Source organism: Petaurus breviceps, unplaced genomic scaffold (genome assembly GCF_028583685.1).
Source record: "Petaurus breviceps papuanus isolate PSGF00001 unplaced genomic scaffold, PetGlider_PUasm1.0 90919, whole genome shotgun sequence".
Taxonomy (NCBI): Eukaryota; Metazoa; Chordata; class Mammalia; order Diprotodontia; family Petauridae; genus Petaurus; species Petaurus breviceps.
In genome coordinates this window covers 17,827,004-17,844,102 of record NW_027187378.1, presented here as the reverse complement: position 1 = coordinate 17,844,102, position 17,099 = coordinate 17,827,004, and the positions used below count along the sequence as shown (strand labels likewise).

The 17,099-nt window shown below is 38.7% G+C and overlaps 1 protein-coding gene across 1 annotated transcript in view; it reads left to right on the top strand.

The window, feature by feature from the left end:
• The first annotated feature begins 8,424 nt into the window (after positions 1–8,424).
• The window catches only part of NAPB (NSF attachment protein beta), a 52,393-nt gene continuing 43,718 nt past the window's right edge, over positions 8,425–17,099 (top strand). The window contains exon 1 of the mRNA XM_069075523.1: positions 8,425–8,679. Within this exon, the coding sequence (XP_068931624.1) occupies positions 8,582–8,679 (98 nt within the window). The 5' untranslated portion in view covers positions 8,425–8,581. The remainder of the gene's footprint in view (positions 8,680–17,099) is intronic.

The following is a 17,099-nucleotide window of genomic DNA, read 5'->3' as shown; positions in this document are numbered from 1 at the left end:
AGAGAGAGAGAGAGAGAGAGAGAGAGAGAGAGAGAGAGAGAGAGAGAGAGAGAGAGAGAGAGAGAGAGAGTGAGAGAGAGAGAGAGAGAGAGAGAGAGAGAGAGAGAGAGAGAGAGAGAGAGAGAAAGGTCCCCAGGGAGAAATTCCCTGAATTTTTTAGTATAGTAGTCTGAAGACAGGGACACCATCCAGGTGCTGGCTCCTTTACATGTTGGCTTCTTCCCACTCTTTCTTTTCCTTTAAGGACCTCTCTTTAAAGGGAATTTGGAACCATATATCTTCTCTTTTGAAGTTGGAAGCCAGAAAAGACCAGGATCTCTCTTCTCCCAACCTCTCACCAACTCTGATACTCATGCAGATTTGGAGCATTTTGGAGGCATTCTAATCAGTTTCCACCAATTAGGAGAGTCTTAATGATAATATATTTTGAGTCAGAAATTATATCCATATAACACTTTGGGTTTTGTGAAATGTGCTCACAACAACCCTAGGAAGTAGGTAATACAAATATTCTCCCCATTTTATGGATAAGAACATGATCCTCTACTGGCTAAAAGGGGACTCAGCTTCCTTATCTGTAAAATAAGAGAGGTTGAACTAGATAAACGCTAAGGTCCCTTTTAGATTTAAACCTATAGTCCTAAAACTTTCCAAAAGTCACCCATTTAAAATGTAGTGGAGGCAAAATTCAAACACAAGGTTTCTGACCCCCAAGTCTAGCTCTCCTACTGTACCAGGTTGCTTCTTTTATGATGGCCCTGCCTCGTATAGGACTAAGATTCATTCATTCATTCATTCATTCAACAAACGTATATTAAGTACTGAGTTCAGAGCTTAATATTAGATATTGAACTTTTGCCACTGAGGGGAAAATACTCTTATTTTAAACCAGTTTAGACCACTGTTTCCTTTAGTCCTCCTTGCTTTTTGTTCTAATTATATCTTGTTTTTCCTTAAATCAAATGGCTCTAAACTTTCTGCTGATATAGATTTATCTGTGAAAGAAATCGAATCTATTTAAAACTACCTTGCTGCAAGGTTTCAATGTATTGTATTCTTCAATCTATCCTTCCCTAGGAAGCTGCGATCAACAGCCTATAAGCCTATTTCCCCTTTGGGTAGTCTCCCAGACATAGGCCAGACTGCAGAAGAGAATGCCAATGTAATCATCCTGTGATTTCACATCCTGGCTGCTGCAAGAGAACAGCTTGGCTGACCTTGAGATGAGGTGCCCTTTTTGGCTCAAGAATGCTGTCTAGCATCAATGACACTGAATAATAAAATAAACAAAGTTCTGCTTTGGAATATCCCTCAAACACACCCCATTTTCTATATTTCTAGGCATTCTAGATTTCTAGGGGTTAAATAGACTGAAATCTTGGTATATTTGAGTACATAAGAAAATTCATTATAAAACTTTGTATTTGCTTGGATTGGTTACGTGTTGAAAGACTCTCACACCTATCATTTTGCCTTTACAAAAAATCTATATAACCTAATTGAAGAAGTCATCCACATTTTACACATGTAAAAACTGAGGTGCATGACTACTGTCATGATGAAAGTCACACACTAACAATATGGAACTTGGGTCTTTAGACCCTGGTCTAAATATTCTTTAGAGTCTTTCCATTTGACTATATCGATTCATGAGTCCTTTCAATTTGAAAAGCCTTCAGGTTTTATTTACAAGATAAATAAAAGAGTTTACTCCGTCTCATAAGACTTCTGTCCAAGTAACTCACTGACTTTGTTCCCCAATTAGGAGACTGTGTAGGATCCATGTGTGCTGTCTTCTTCTTTCTCCAAGGTACAGGATGTGCCAAGAAATCATAACTCTCTAGAAGACTAAGTTTCCAAACTCTCAAAGTCAGGAAGTCTTGAACTTGGAATTAATTACTCGCAAAGCAACTCTCAAAGCTGGTGTTGCCCAGGAAATGTCCCATGTGACAGTTGGCTTTGTTAAACTGTTTTTGAAGCGGTTTGATGGTACAATGGATAGAACACTGTACCTAGAGTCAGTTCAAATATGATACTAGCTCTGTGACCCTGGACAAGTCATTTAACTTTCATTTGCCTCAGTTTCCTCATTTGTAAAATGGGGATAATAATAGCAGGGTTATTGCGAGGGTCAAATGAGATAATAATTGCAAATCACTTTGCACAGCGCCTGACACATAGTAAGGACTATATAAATGTTAATTATTGTTATTATTATATCATAGACACTTAGAAGTTCTATGATCCTAGGCAAACACTTAACCTTTCTTTGCCTTAGTTTTCTCAACCACAAAATGGGTACAATAGCAACACCTCCCAGAGTTTTGTGAATATCAAATGAGATTGAAGGAAGATGTCTTTCTTCCTTGGTCAACATAAATTCCCAGGTTTTAGTGCTGATAAGTATGAGGCTCACTTACTAAATGAAATACTATTGTCTTTTTTTTAAAGATATTCTCCAATAAATGGATAAAGGATGCAGTGGGCTGGTCACATAATATAAATAAGGGGAAAATGGACAGATAGGTGCTATACTCATACCTAAAAAATGCTAAGAAATGGAGGAAGACGTCTAGTAGACTAAGTAGACACTATATACAGGACTTACGGGAGTGCACAGTCAAGAACTGAGAAGGATGAGCAGGCATGGATAGGTTGTGATATATAGGAATATGAGATATTCCTATATATGATATAGGATATAGGAAATACTCACAAAGGATGGCATCACTGGTTCATTGAAGACCTGAAGAAAGGTTGGTGTGGGGATATACCCCACAAAACATCCCTCTTTTGGATTGTAGACACTGGCTTGATGGTGCTCTCTATGTGGTGGGATAGAAGAAAGAGGATATCAAGAGCTTCTTAATAGGTTCTTTATCCCTCAAGTCAGTTTATACACTATAAGGAAGCCACATATATAGTTTTATCACCTAAGTATGGGGCTCTGTCTCTGTTCCTAAAATTTTGAAATTGGTCTGGCAAAATATCATTCTGATTGCTCCATAACATTTTTAAAACATAAATTTTATTGATTCCTTTAATTTTTGTATCACAGTGATTTCTGGAAATTTCCTCCCACACCAAGCAAAAAGACCCTCTACAATGACCGTGTCTGATAAAAAACACAATATTGTGCTGAAATTATCCTGTCTCTTCTCTGAAAAGGGGAAAATATATTTCATTATCTATTCTCCAGAATAATTATCCTCTTTCAATTATTCAAGTTTCAAATTAATTTTTATTGTTATCATTTATTGTTATCATTTTTCATTGTTGTAGTCATTGTGTATTTTGTTTTAATGATTCAACTCATTTCACTCTACATCAGTTCATATGTTTTTCCATTTTCTCTAAGTTCCTCATTTCAACTTTTTCCTGAACAATGATAATATTTCATTACATTAATGCACCACAGTTTATTTAGTCATACCCCAGTTGATGGATGCCAACTTCCTTTTCAGTTTCTTAGAATAAAAAATGCTATTAACAATTTGGTCCATATTAGACCTTTGTTTTTGGCATTTTGATTTCCTTGGAAGGCATATGTCCAGTAATAGGATTACTAAGTCAAAAGATTTGAATGGTTTAGTCACTTTTCTTGCTTAACTATAAGTTTTTATCTAGAATGGATGGACCAATTTCTAGCTCTACCCATGATATATTAGTTCTCTTTCCATGACTCCTCCAACATTCACTATTTCCATTTTTTGCCAATCTACAGGGTATGATAAAATTCAGCCAATAAATAATTGAGTGCCTACTCTGTGCCAGGTACTGTGCTAAGCTTAATATTCAATCAGTCAGTATACATTTATTAAGTGCCTACTATGTACCAGGCATTTATGCTAGGCTCCTTGCCCTCAAGGAGTTCAGAATTTAATAGAAGAGATAACAAGCAAACAAATATGTATGAATAAGGTAGAGATTTATAGATATCTATAGCTATATGTGATAAATGGAAAATAATGAAAAGAGGGAAGTCACTGAAATTAAGAGGGATTAGGAAAGGCTTCCTGTAGAACAGGCCTATACAACATAAGGCCTGCAGGCTGCCAAAGGATTTTGGGCAGCCCGCAAAAAATGTAGAAGATGTAAAATAAAGAAAAGAAATACAAGTGCTTTGTCTGTGCCATGCTTAACCTGCCTTCCACTAGTCAGTATTGTGCCCATCATGTAACTTGGCAGGTGGGTTGCTACTGCACACTCTCTCCTGTTTGTCATATGACCCATGGCAACCAACCATCATCTAGTATGAGAAGAGCAAGAATCGTACCTTTTCACTATGTTTTTGGTTGTTACTAAATGTAAACAGCAAGAAAACCTGAAAAATGTATTAAAACTTGTGCCACCTAGCAAAGTAATTTTTTAAACATTAATGTGATTTTATTATAAAAAATCTTAATAAGCATAATTAATTGATATTAATTGAAATTTCTATTTTTAAAAATATGTTTTATTTGCAAAATAATTTAATCATTAATTATACCTTTACTTGGAAAGCGAGCTTCAAAAACCTATCTGAGGCCTGAAGTTTAGCCTTTTAAATTTTGGCCCCTACCTGCTGCTAAGTTGTGCAGGTCTATTGTAGAAGATGAAATTTTAATGGGACTTGAAGAAATCCAGGGAAGTTAGAGGAGGCAGAAATGAGGAGGGAGAACATTCTAGATTTTGTGTACAGCCAGAAGAAATGCCCAAAGCTGAGAGATGGAGCGTCTTGTTCAATGAATAGCCAGGAAGCCAGGGTCACTGAAACAAAGAGTACTGGTGTGTGGGAGGGCACAGAGGGGGAGAATGGGGCAAACAACTGGAAAGGTAAGAAAGAAAGGATAGCATAACCTCAGAATTTTTTAAATTTGCATTTTTTATTACACCTTTATTTTATTACACCTTTTTTATTACATCCTGCTAAAATCGTTAGTCCTCCCCCTCACAAATCACTTCACTTTCATGAGTCTTAGTGATGAGGTTCCAGTAGGGTTGTGGTGGGCCATATCTAAAGAATTACAAAAACTCAGGCCAACTCCAAGCCAGTTGGAAAGATTTATTATAATTTTGAAGTTTCATGCTCTGGAGGGTGGCTAAATCCCTTTGAGGAAAATAGCCCCTCAGTAAGGCAAGACACACAATTTTATAGAGAATATGACACTGATTACATAATCAAGATTTACATGCAATTATCAGAACATGATTGATATAGGAGAGGTTTGTTAAGGGATTAGGTAATGGAGGAGGGGTACCAGCCTTAGTGTAACTGTGCATGTGGTTACCCATAATGCATATAGTTAGGGGGCATGTATGTATGATCATGATATTATAATAAACCTCTCTATGTCATAGGTTCACTCTAAGTCAGTCCTTGACTGTTACTGCGCAGGTGCTAACACGGGGTGGACCCCTTCCACAGTTAGGTGGTCAAGTATCCTGCTCTACATCCTGGTGGTGCTGTTTTCTGATAGGCTAGCGATTGTGGCTTTGTCTGGTCAAGACTGATAGTTAGGTATTGTGGTCCTGTCTTGGACTAAATGGATGATGCGATTGTGATTGCACACCTGTTCTCCTGGGAAAGGGTCTGGCCGGGAGGGGAGGGGGTGCTGAGTTTCTATCACATGGGTTCACCTGTTGTTTCTGTGGGAACTGAGTTCAGGGACACACTTGTTCTAGTGAGCAGTGAGGCATAAGTTAGGAAAAATGGCATGGGGGAGGTGAGGAGGAGGCTTGGTAGATACAGTGGGCCTGTAGTGAAGTTTGGATATTGGGGCTGAGGGCAGTTCTGTTAGGACTCCATCATTAGGTTTTGCACTTACAAAATGGAGATATTCACACATAACATAGTTCACAGTGCTATTGTGCAGATCATATGAAACAATATATATTAATGCATTTAGTAAACTGAAAGTTCAGTAAGTCAACAACAATTCAGCTAAGTTCTACCTGTTACCTTCCTGATCAATTTATTTCAAGAAGTTTGGCCACTCTCATACCAAATTCTAAAGAAAAGTCTTATTTTCATAATCTGTGGAGCCGAGTATTTGTGCCAGCATCTCAGAAATATTAATAGTTGTTGCAAATTCTCTTTTGACGTTGATTTACATATTTGTTTCACCAACTGGATTTTAACATTGCCAGGTGGAAGTAATCCTTAAGTAGCATTCAAAAATAACTCCCTGTAAAATGGGCCTGGAAATGCCCCGAAATGAGAAACAATAGACTTTTGGATACCTGACTCAGACAAATCAGATTTCCCCTGGCAGAAAGTTCAAAGCTGAAGCACCAAAAGAGAAACATCTACTTGGCGAAGGATACAGTATAGTACATGTACAGCAATTTTGTAAATGAAACATAAAATAATCCATAAAAGACGAGTTATTAAGTAATAATTTATTTACATTCATAAGCAAGAGAAAACAAAAAGTTGAAGGAGTATGGAAAGTAAGATTGAGGTTGGTAAAAATAAGCTTTGAGATCTTAGGAATTCATTCCCCATATATCAAATCATATCACTCTTAAGAAATAACCATTTAAATGACTTTTTAGTCATTTTTTTTCTTTTCCTTTGAAGGGTGGGTGCATATCAAATGATTCTTGGAAGAGATGGTGAGAATAGAAATCAGATACACTTTTAATTTATTTGCTACCATGCTGAGATTCCAGATAGGCTATCCACTACCTCTCCATTGCATTGACATTCATTAGATGTTTTGACCCTAAGGTTGCATGCAGGAATTTTATACCAATGGAACACACTAACAATGTGTGTCCAGGAGACTACCCTCTCCTCTTTTAACCAGTCACATTGCCTAAGCTGTCATTTAATATCAACCCAGCAGCTAAGAGTGGTTGTAATTGTCTAACATGTACAATGATTACTTCACTAATGCTGATAAGCAGCTGTTAGCCAGAGATACAGTAGCAGGAATGCTAGATTACCTTGGGCTGGTCTTCCTCTTCTACCTGATCCAACATAATAGAAAAGTCTGTGGCAATACTCTGAGGGGGAAACCCAGGGGCATACATATGAATATTGTTTCTCAAATCAACCTTTAAACAACTGATTAAGGGATTGGGGAGTAAACAGAGAGGTTTCAAATTTGGGCCTAGGCATTGCCAAATGGATAAATGTCCTGGTAAAATGATATTATATACCCACAACATATGTGTGTGAGTGATGTTGAATCAGGTAAGCTGTGTACTTGTAGTTTACATATATAGTGTTCCAAAAGTATTAGTTCAGTTTAAGCCTTATTAGCATAAAACTGCACTAAGACTTGTGGGACATCTTATATAGTCACATTTATATAGTGTATTAAGATTTATAAAGTGAATTCCTCACAAGGATCCTGTAATATGGGTATCAAGTCAAGTCAAATGAAGTCAACAAGCATTTATTAAGCTCTTATTCTATGCCAAGCTCTGTGTCAAATGCTGGGAATATAAATAAGCAAAGAAAGAGACAGTTCCTGTTGGGAACTGAAAAACAGGGGTTCAGGTGGGATGGGTGTGAACTTCCAAGATGAAAAGGATGCTGTGCCATGGTGGTAGAAAGCCTGTATAGAACCAGGAGTCAGAAGCAGGATCTCTATTTTGTAGATATGGAAACCAGATTACACATCTAGAGCTAGAAGGGACTTGAGGTGCCATTCAGTTCAATTGTCTAGCTTTTTACAGATGAGGAAACTGAGGCCTAGAGAGGCTAACTGAGATCACCCGGGTGAGTCAAGTTCCACCTCCGTCTCAGTGCTGTCAAAGCTGAGCTGCATAGGGTCACCAGGCTAGTGTCGGATTGAGGATTTGACACCTCCTGTCTCCTGACTGCAGGACTTTCTTTTCTGCACCTTGCAGCCATTCCCACCCCCAACCTGTGATTAATGACCTGTTGATGACAATTACTAATAGAATACCGCGATTTCGTGGAAGTCTTAGGAACATATTCTAGGAACTATTAAGAGAAATAAAGCCTGGCGTTTGGGGAACTCAACAACGTGTCATTGTGTCCTATTATCTGCGTATGTGCCTAGTTTCCCTCCTTTTTAGACTTCAAGTTTCATAAGGGGCAACACCTCACTTAAAATTTATTATTTTGTTCAGTGCCTTAATACAGGGCTCCCTATCAAAGTGGGATCTTTAATAAAGGTTTGGCGAACGGACTAAATCGCTAATCATAATGTGCCCCCTTATGCTTCCCAGTCTCGGTGGACTCCTTACCTCCCAGCTCCTCCTACGTTGGGTCACACCCCCCAAATGCAGTATCTCTAGCTTACAGGTTGAATATACACCAGGGGGCAGAAGGGAGCGTGTCCGCACACTGCAAAGGTCCGACTCTCTTCTGGGAAATGTAGTTTCCCCCTCTTCGGACTCTGAGACCAAAGCAGGGAGGATGGACTACAAATCCCGAAATGCTTTGTGATCCAGGCCAGCGCTTCGCCCCCTTTCCCTCCCCCCCGCTTCTCCACTGTGGAGAAACTCTAGAGGTGCATTCCCCAGGCAGCAGCAGTGGGTTCCGTTAGGCTGAGTCGTCGGGCTCCGCCGCCGTTACTTCGTTATTCTCTACCCCAATCCGAAGAGTGTAAAGGAGGCAGACATGGACAACGCGGGCAAGGAACGGGAGGCGGTCCAGCTGATGGCGGAGGCCGAGAAGCGCGTGAAGTCCTCCCACTCGTTCTTGAGAGGGTTGTTTGGGTGAGCTCCAGCCCTGCGGGGTAGCTCCCTCCTCCCCCACCCCCCACCGCGCTCCTCCGGGGCTCCGCCACCGTCCGCCCCTCCCCCTCCCATTGTCCCCCGGGGCCTCGGAGTGGGCCTGGCGCCCCGCATTGAGGGGCGGGAGGGATAGCGCGCACCCCAGCCTCCACTTCCCCACGGCACTAAACTGGACGCTGGGCCGTGGGGATGGGGAGGCTTCCTGCCTCCTACAGCTCCTCGACCTCCCTCGGGGAGGAAGCTGCAGGCCTCTCGGGAGGAATCCCTGGGCCTCCGGTGCCTGTCACCTCTGTAGGGTGGATAAGGACAAATAACTCGTCCACCCCCTCATCCACCTTCCCATCTACTAAGCCATCCATCCACCCTCTCCCATCCATCCGTCCGCCCAGCCTACTGCGAATCTAGGGGTTAAGGGGCCCTAGCCATGCTACCGAAGGACTCACGCCCCTCCCCTCCCCCCCCGCCCCCAAACACACAGGTGCATGCAGACAAGCAACAGATTGTCATTTCCCCACCTGCCATATGTTAACTGCTGAACACCTATGCCTGAGTTTGTTTCTTGGTTGATTGCAAGCTCCTGGGTGTATGCTAATTTGAGGACCATTTTGACTTTTGTTTTGAATTAAAGAAGTCTTTAAATAGTCATTTGGGAACCCAGATTAAAACGAGTTTACTTGTCTTCCAGTGTCTGAGGAGAATGAATGGTAGTAGTTTTTAATAATGTAATCCAGTATGAATGTGATGCAGAGATTTAGCTATTGTTAATCCTTTGGCTTGTGGCCATATTATCACTAGAGATTTATGCAGGAGGAATGGATGAATTCTCCTTCTGGGTTTTTCTGTTTCTGCCAGCAGACCTTGGGCGCTGTAAGAATCCCTCCCGGATTTTAGTCATTTGCTTAGTGCCTATTTGCTACAGTGATACTGCATAACACAGAGACGTTTGAAGGCACTCAGTTTTGATGAATGAATAAATTCCTTAAATAGGTTCTTTTTTTTTTTCGTCAAAGATCTGTTCTATAGCCAAAAGTAGCTCGTTAATTTAATAGTAAATATTTAAAACCAGTATCAGAAATTCAGCTAGTCACTTAATATATTTTCAGTAGCTTCTGGTATGAAATTTAACTTGGCACACTTCATAAAGAAGAGCTAGAAGAATAGCAATATTTGCTTCTTCTTGAATTCAACTGCTTTTGAATGATTCAGCTATTTAAAATGGAAAAATGGTGACATTTCCTCACTACTATTAAAAGTGAAAACTCACCTCATTTTAATCAAGAAGGGAAGATCTCAGTGTCTTTTCATTCCAGCAAATCCTTTTCAAAATTTGCTTCTTGCAAAGGTATATTTTATAGCACTCGATTGTTACACAGTTTTCTTTTCTTTCTGTAGTTTTAGTTTGGAATCTCAGTAAAGAAAAATACATGTAACAGATTCGTTTCTTGTTGAGCCAACTTTTTATTTTCTTTGATTGGTCATTCTCCTAGGAGAGTGAGAGTTTGGAAGAAACCAAATTGACTTAGACTCTGCTTTTGCTTTTGGGAGTTTACCCTTTGGTAGTGGATTTATCATTTACTTTCATTTTTTCCTCTTTAGTTAATCTTAAATATTCTTTATTACTTTTGACACAAAATATGAAATTAATGACAGTCTTATAGGATTTTCATTTAAATATTGATATTTAGCAATCACTAATAGCATACTTGAAAACCTGCATTGTGGGGGGTGGCTAGGTGTATAAGGGAATAGAGCCCAGGCCTTGGAGTCAGGAGGACCTGAGTTCAAATGTGGCCTCAGACACTAGACACACTTACTAACCATGTGATTGTGGGCAAGTCACTTAACCCCAGTTGCCCTTCAAAAAGCAAAAAAAAGAAAAGAAAAGCAGCATAGTGTAATAGAAGCAGCATTAGAGTAGAGCTAGAAGAACTTTAAGGCACTCCTCCTCATCTATAAAATGAAGATAATATTTACATTATCTACCAAGTAGGCCTTGTGAGATTTACAGGACATAATATGTATACAAATACTTTATAACTATAGAGTACCTTGTAATCTATAATTATTCTTTATTATGTGCTATCAGCCTGTTTTTCAGACACCTAGATTAATTTTATTTAATGTAATAAAATTTATTCAAAAGAAATACTAAGATAATTTTCAATTTCATGTATCACCCTATATAGGAGGAATCATTTTCACAATATATTAAATTTGTATCTCTCTGCTTTTAAAGTAAAAAGGATTCTCTTTGAGGAAAGTGTTGAATGTTATTAAGTTTTTTAAAAAACATTTTTTCCTTATGTACATTTTTCCCCAAAAGAATTAGGTTAACTTTTTTTTTTAGAGCAGTTGGGGTTAAGTAACTTGCTCAAGGTTACAGGTCCAGGTGTTTTTGGGTGGGTGCTAAGTATCTGAGCCCAGATTCAATCCCCAGGTCATCCCAACACTGGAGCTGGTGCTCTTACTCGCTGTGCTACCTGGCCGCCCCTAGGTTAACTCTTGAGTGATAGATAAAACATAGTCATAAAAGAACTTTTGGAGATCCCTTTTTTCTCCATAAATATATTTTTATCCATTTATTTCTCACTATTATCTCTCCCAAAATAGAATGATTTTTTTTTTGTTTTAAGGAAAGAATAGGTTAACATTTTTTTCTTTTAATCATATTCTGTTGACTCTACTTAATTCACCTCTTTAGAAGACCATAAACCTCATGAGGGGAAAAACAAAACAACTATCAATCTTCATAAAATTCCCTCTGTCAGTAATCATTAGGATCATTATATCTGAGATGAAAGAAATCCCAAAAGTCCCTTGAGTCTTGATTCCATTCCTTCAGGCAAATAAGGTAGCTGTTTTACAGATGAAGTAAATGAAGACCACATACTCTATTACAGCACAACTGGCTTAATGACTATTCCCTAAATTTGGCATTCTTATTTCCAGCTTCTGTGCCTTTCCACAGACTATCATTCATGGCAGGAATGGAATCCTTCCTCCTTTTGTCTCGTAGAATCTGCTTTTAACTTGAAGGTTCAGCTCATGCCACCTTCTATGTATATATTATTGCTATATTCCTTTTCAAATAATCAAGAATAGGGGCAGCTAGGTGGTACAGTGAATAGAGCATCAGTCCTGAAGTCAGGAGGACTGGAGTTCCAGTCTGGCCTCACATACTTGACACTTACTAGTTGTGTAACCTTGGGCAAGTTACTTAACCCCAATTGCCTTGCCTTCCCCCCTCCAAAAAAAATAATCAAGAATATATTGATATAAACAGTACATTACATGCATTGTACCAGAAGAATATAGCCTACTGGAGGGTAGGGCAGTTCTTCTTGTCATTATATTTTATTCCCAGCTCCTTGTACGAAATAGATGTTTAATAAATACTTGTTGGATTGGATTTATATTAAATCATTGCTATTATTGTAGTGTTTCTCAGACTGACTTCCAGCGTAAACAGTTACATATTGATTTAATTATGGAACTTTTACAATAAATTACGCTTCTTGACTATATCATAATTATTATACCTATCTATATGTTGTGTGTGAAGTACATTTAAAGTGCATTTAGATTATATACACACACACACACACACACACACACACATATATATATATGACTTTAGAGTATGTTTTTAAAATTCCCTTTTAAAGTCACTAAGTTTGGCTTGTATGCAGGTTCTCTTCATTGTAGTGGATTTTGAGCCATCTAGATTTCTCTCCATATCTATTCTGTCCCATTTCTAAGATACCACAACTGCACTTTGTACAAACATAGTATACTCCCAGTAAGTTTCTCTTTAAAAATTGCAATGGAGTGATAATGTTCTTGATAGTTAAATTTATCCTTGTGCTGTTTCATTAGGCTCTCCAAAGGCTAGAAAAGCAACAAATCTAACAGTTTCAGCATAGGAATGATAAAACAATAAATTTGACTTTCAATATCAAATTATTAATTTGTAATTTATTAGCTCTTTATGACCATATATAATATTTCAAATATTGTAGCTAGTTTGAAGAAAATTGTGTTGACCAGACATATAACATAACATGGTGAATAGAGGGCTTACCTTGCAATCAGGAATACACCCAAGACTCAACTCTTAGGACTGAAGTACAAGTCTGACCATGAACCAGTTGTCATTTTTTAGTGGCCCAGGCAAACAATAAAGTGTAAGTCACAAACTAGTCACCGAATTGTAGTACTGGAGGAAATTCTCGACACTGAAGAAAGCACAGGTGTGGCTTCCTCCCAAAAATCCTTCACCTAAACACTTGAGCCAGCTGGTCTTTTTTCTTTCTTCTGAAAGATTAATAAACATTTTTTGAATCTGTTTGGCAACTTTTCCTAGACCAGTGTGAAATCTGAGTATTAACTAACGAGGGTGCCAATTCCCCAGGAGTCTTCTTTCTTTTCACTCCCCCAACTAGCATGGTTCAGCATCAACCCCCAGGTCCAGGTTCCCTTCCCCCAATGCCAGGTCCTGCTTGATTGAGATAAGAACTCTATAAAAAACCACCAGTCTTTCCCAATTTGGATGCCAAGTTCCATCCAGGCCTCCAATGTGGTACCCACTTTTACCAAGCCCAGTAGACCTGATCTATTTATATGCTCGCTGACTGCCCTTCCTTATTGTCTGTCTCCTCAATAAAGCTGGCTTCACTTTTTCTGTTTTGATGTATGGTTTTGTGTTTCCTTGTTCTGAACTTTGGTATCCTCAACCTTAATAAATCTGCAATAAGACAGCACAGTGTTATGGATAGGAACTGAACCTGTTGACCCAGAGATTCCATTGCTAGGTATTTATACTCCAAGGTCAATGATAAAAATACAGGCCTATGTATATGCCATAATACTTATAACAGCACTGAACTTGAAACAAAGTAGGTACCCATAGATACGGAATTGCTAAGCAAGTTGTGATACATGAATTAATGGGATATTACAGTACATTTTGCAGATATGATGAATATAGAAAAGCATGGGAAGATATATGAACTAAAGAAAAACCAGGAAAACAAGGTACACAATGTTTACTAAGAAGTAGCAAAGTAGCAACAACAGTAAAATCATCAAAACCAAATGCTGGGGTTGTTTGTTTTTTTGTTTGTTTTAACATAGAATTGGAGATGTCAACTGATTGGGTAATGGACAAACCAATTATGGTACATGATAATGGAAATTATGGGTTTGATGAATACAAAGAAACATAGTAAGATCTATAAGAACTGATACAGAATGATGTAAACAAAGCCAAGAAAAGAATATACATAATGACTATAATAATATAGATGGAAAGAAAAACCACAAATGAAAAATCAGAAGTGAATATTGCAAAATTACAAAGAACAAGCATGACTGTAAGGTGTGAAACACTATACTTATAACAAGACTTTTGTTGTGTTGGTTAGTTTTGCATAACCACTGTTTTTTTCTGTCTTCTTAAGTTATAAGGGAAAGTGGGAAATGTAGAAAATATAAAAAGTCTGGTGCACTGTGTAGTGTGAATAGTGCTCTGAGCTTTCCCTCCATTGTAAGAGATATTTCTTGCCTCTTATGTGAGGTATTTTACCCCATTCTACCCCTCCCTTCCCATTGTGCTCCTTTTTCTCATCCCTTAATTTTTTTTATATCATTCCCTCAAATATACCTTATACCTGTACCCTCTGTTTGTATATATTCCTTCTATCTGTGCTGTTAGTGATACAATTCTTTAGAGTTACAAGTATCATCTTCCTGAGTAGGGATGTAAACAGTTTATCTCTATTGAATCCCTTGTGTTTTCTTTTCCCTTTATACCTGTTTATGCTTCTCTTAAGGCTTGATATTGGAGGTCAAATTTTTGGTTTAGTTCTTGTCTTCTCCTTATGAAGGCTGAAAGTCCTTCTGTGTTTTTGAATGACCATTTTCCCCTTGATATATTAGGTTTAATATTGCCAGGTAAGTGATTGTTGGTGGTAGTCCTAGTGCTTTTGCTCTCCAGAATATCATGGTCTATGATCTCCAGTCCTTTAACGTTGCAGCTGTGTGATCCTGATTTAACTCCCCAATATCTGAATTGTTTCTTTCTGGACATTTGTAGTATTTTTTCCTTAACCTTCTTGTTCCTGAAATTTGGCTGTAATGCTCCTTGGGGTTTTATTTTAGGATCTCTTTTCCAAGGTGATCAGTGGATTCTGTTTTGCCCTCTGGTTCCAGGACATCTGGGAAGTTTTCCTCAATAATTTCTTGAAAGATGCTGTCTAGCTCCTTTTGATTTAAGTCATTCATAGTTGATCATCATGATGTTGCATACTATGAACAGTGTTTCCTTGGTTCTGCTCATTTCGTTTTGTATCAGTTTATATAAATCTTTCCAGGTTTTTCTGAAATGTCCCTGTTTATCTTTTCTTATTGCACAATATCTTTTGCAATATAGAAGAATTAATATCAACAGATTAGAGCTCTTTTGATTATGGCTTTCAGGTAGTTCAATGATTCTGATATTGTTTCTCCTGGATCTATTTTCCAGGTCAGTTGTTTTTTCCATGAGGTATTTTACATTTTCTTCCATTTTTTTCATTCGTTTGAATTTGATTGATTCACAATGTCTCATAGAGTCATTAGCTTCTACTTGCCCAATCCTAACTGTTAAGGTGTTTTTTTTTTTCCTCAATTAGCTTTTGTGCTTTCTTTTCCATTTGGCCAATTGTACTATTAAAGCAGTTGTTTTCTTCAGTGGATTCATGTGTCTCCTTTTCCATTTTGCCAGTTCTACTTTTTTAAGCAGTTTTCCAAGCTGTTGAGTCTTTTTTCATAACTCTCTTGCATCACTCTCATTTCTTTTCCCCATTTTTCTTCTGCTTCTTTTATATTATTTTCAGGTTATTTTTGAGCTCTTCCATGAATTCATTCTGGGCTAGAGATGACTCTCTCTTTTAATTTGGGGTTTTGCCCATAGGGGTTTTGACATTGTTGTCCTCTTGAGTTTGTGTCTTGGACTTCCCTGTCACCATAATCACTTTCTATGGTCAGATTCTTTTTGTTGGATTTTTTTTGCCTTTTTCTTTTCTTTTAAAATTTTTTTTGACATTTTTCTTTTCTTTTAAATTTGATCACTGTTCCCAGGGTGGTCTCAGGTTATGCCTGTGGCTGTAAGCCCTGGTTGTTTACCTGGTGCTGCATTGATGTTGCCCTGAGACTCCCATAGGGGACCCTCGTGTCTGGTGCTGTGTTGAGGGTGTATGGGGGGAAGGTAGAGGGACACTGGTGCTGCTGGAGGCTACAGGGGGTCTGACAGCTTACCTGGTGCTGAACTGGGGTTTAGTGGTGGCATCTGGTGCTTGCTGAGGCCAAATGGTATTTTTCTGTGTTTCCCTGGAACTATGCTGAAGCATGTGAAGGTCTAGCTGCTGGAAGATGTTGATCTTCCCTGGGCTGCATTGAAGTACTTGGAGGCCTAGCTGATGTAGGATGCTTGGTGGGGCAACATTGAGGTCTGGCAGTTGGAGGATGCCTGTCTATCTGGGGCTGTGCCCAAGAACATGGTGATTCTTGGGGCTGGTGTATGCCTGTTCCCCTAGCTATACTAAGGCACTCAGGGATCCTGGTGTTTGTGTTTACCTTCTCCACAACACTGGGGGTCAGGATATACCCCTGATTTGCTGAGGTGGGGCTTGCTGGGATACTTCCTATCCCAGGAATGCTTCCTGTCCTGGAGCGTGCTCCCCTTTTACCTTATAGAGCTGGACCTTTCTTTTCTTTTCTAAAAAATATTTTTTAAATTAAATTTTGTGTTTATTTTTAGTTTACATCATTCATTTCCACAAGATTTTGAGTTACAAATTTTCTCCCCATCTTTCCCCTACCCACCACCTCAAAACAGTGATTCCACTGTATACCCCCTTCCCCAATCTGCTCTCTCCTATATCCTCCCCTATACCCCCTCGGGCTTTCCAGTATGGCAAGATGGATCTCTATACCCCAGTGCTTGTATATCTTATTTTCCAGTTGCATGTAAAAAAAAATAATATATATATTTTTAAACATTTGATTTTAGAACTTTGAATTCTAGATTCTTTCCCTTCTTCCCTTGTCACCCACCCTTACTGGGAAGATAAGCAATTCAATTTAGGGTGTACACATGTAGCTACACAAAACATTTCCATAGTGGATATGTTGTGAAAGACTGACTATATTTCCCTCTGTTCTATCCTGATCTGCACTTGTTCTGTTCTCTGATTTGACCCTGTCCCTTAGTGTGTGCTTCCATCTTCCCTTCCCCCTAACCTACCCTCCCCTTCATCATCCTCCCTCTTATCCCCTTCACCCCTACTCTCCTGTAGGGTTAGATATCCTATTTAGTGTATATATCATTCCCTTCCAAAGCCAAATTCAGTGAGAGTAAGGTT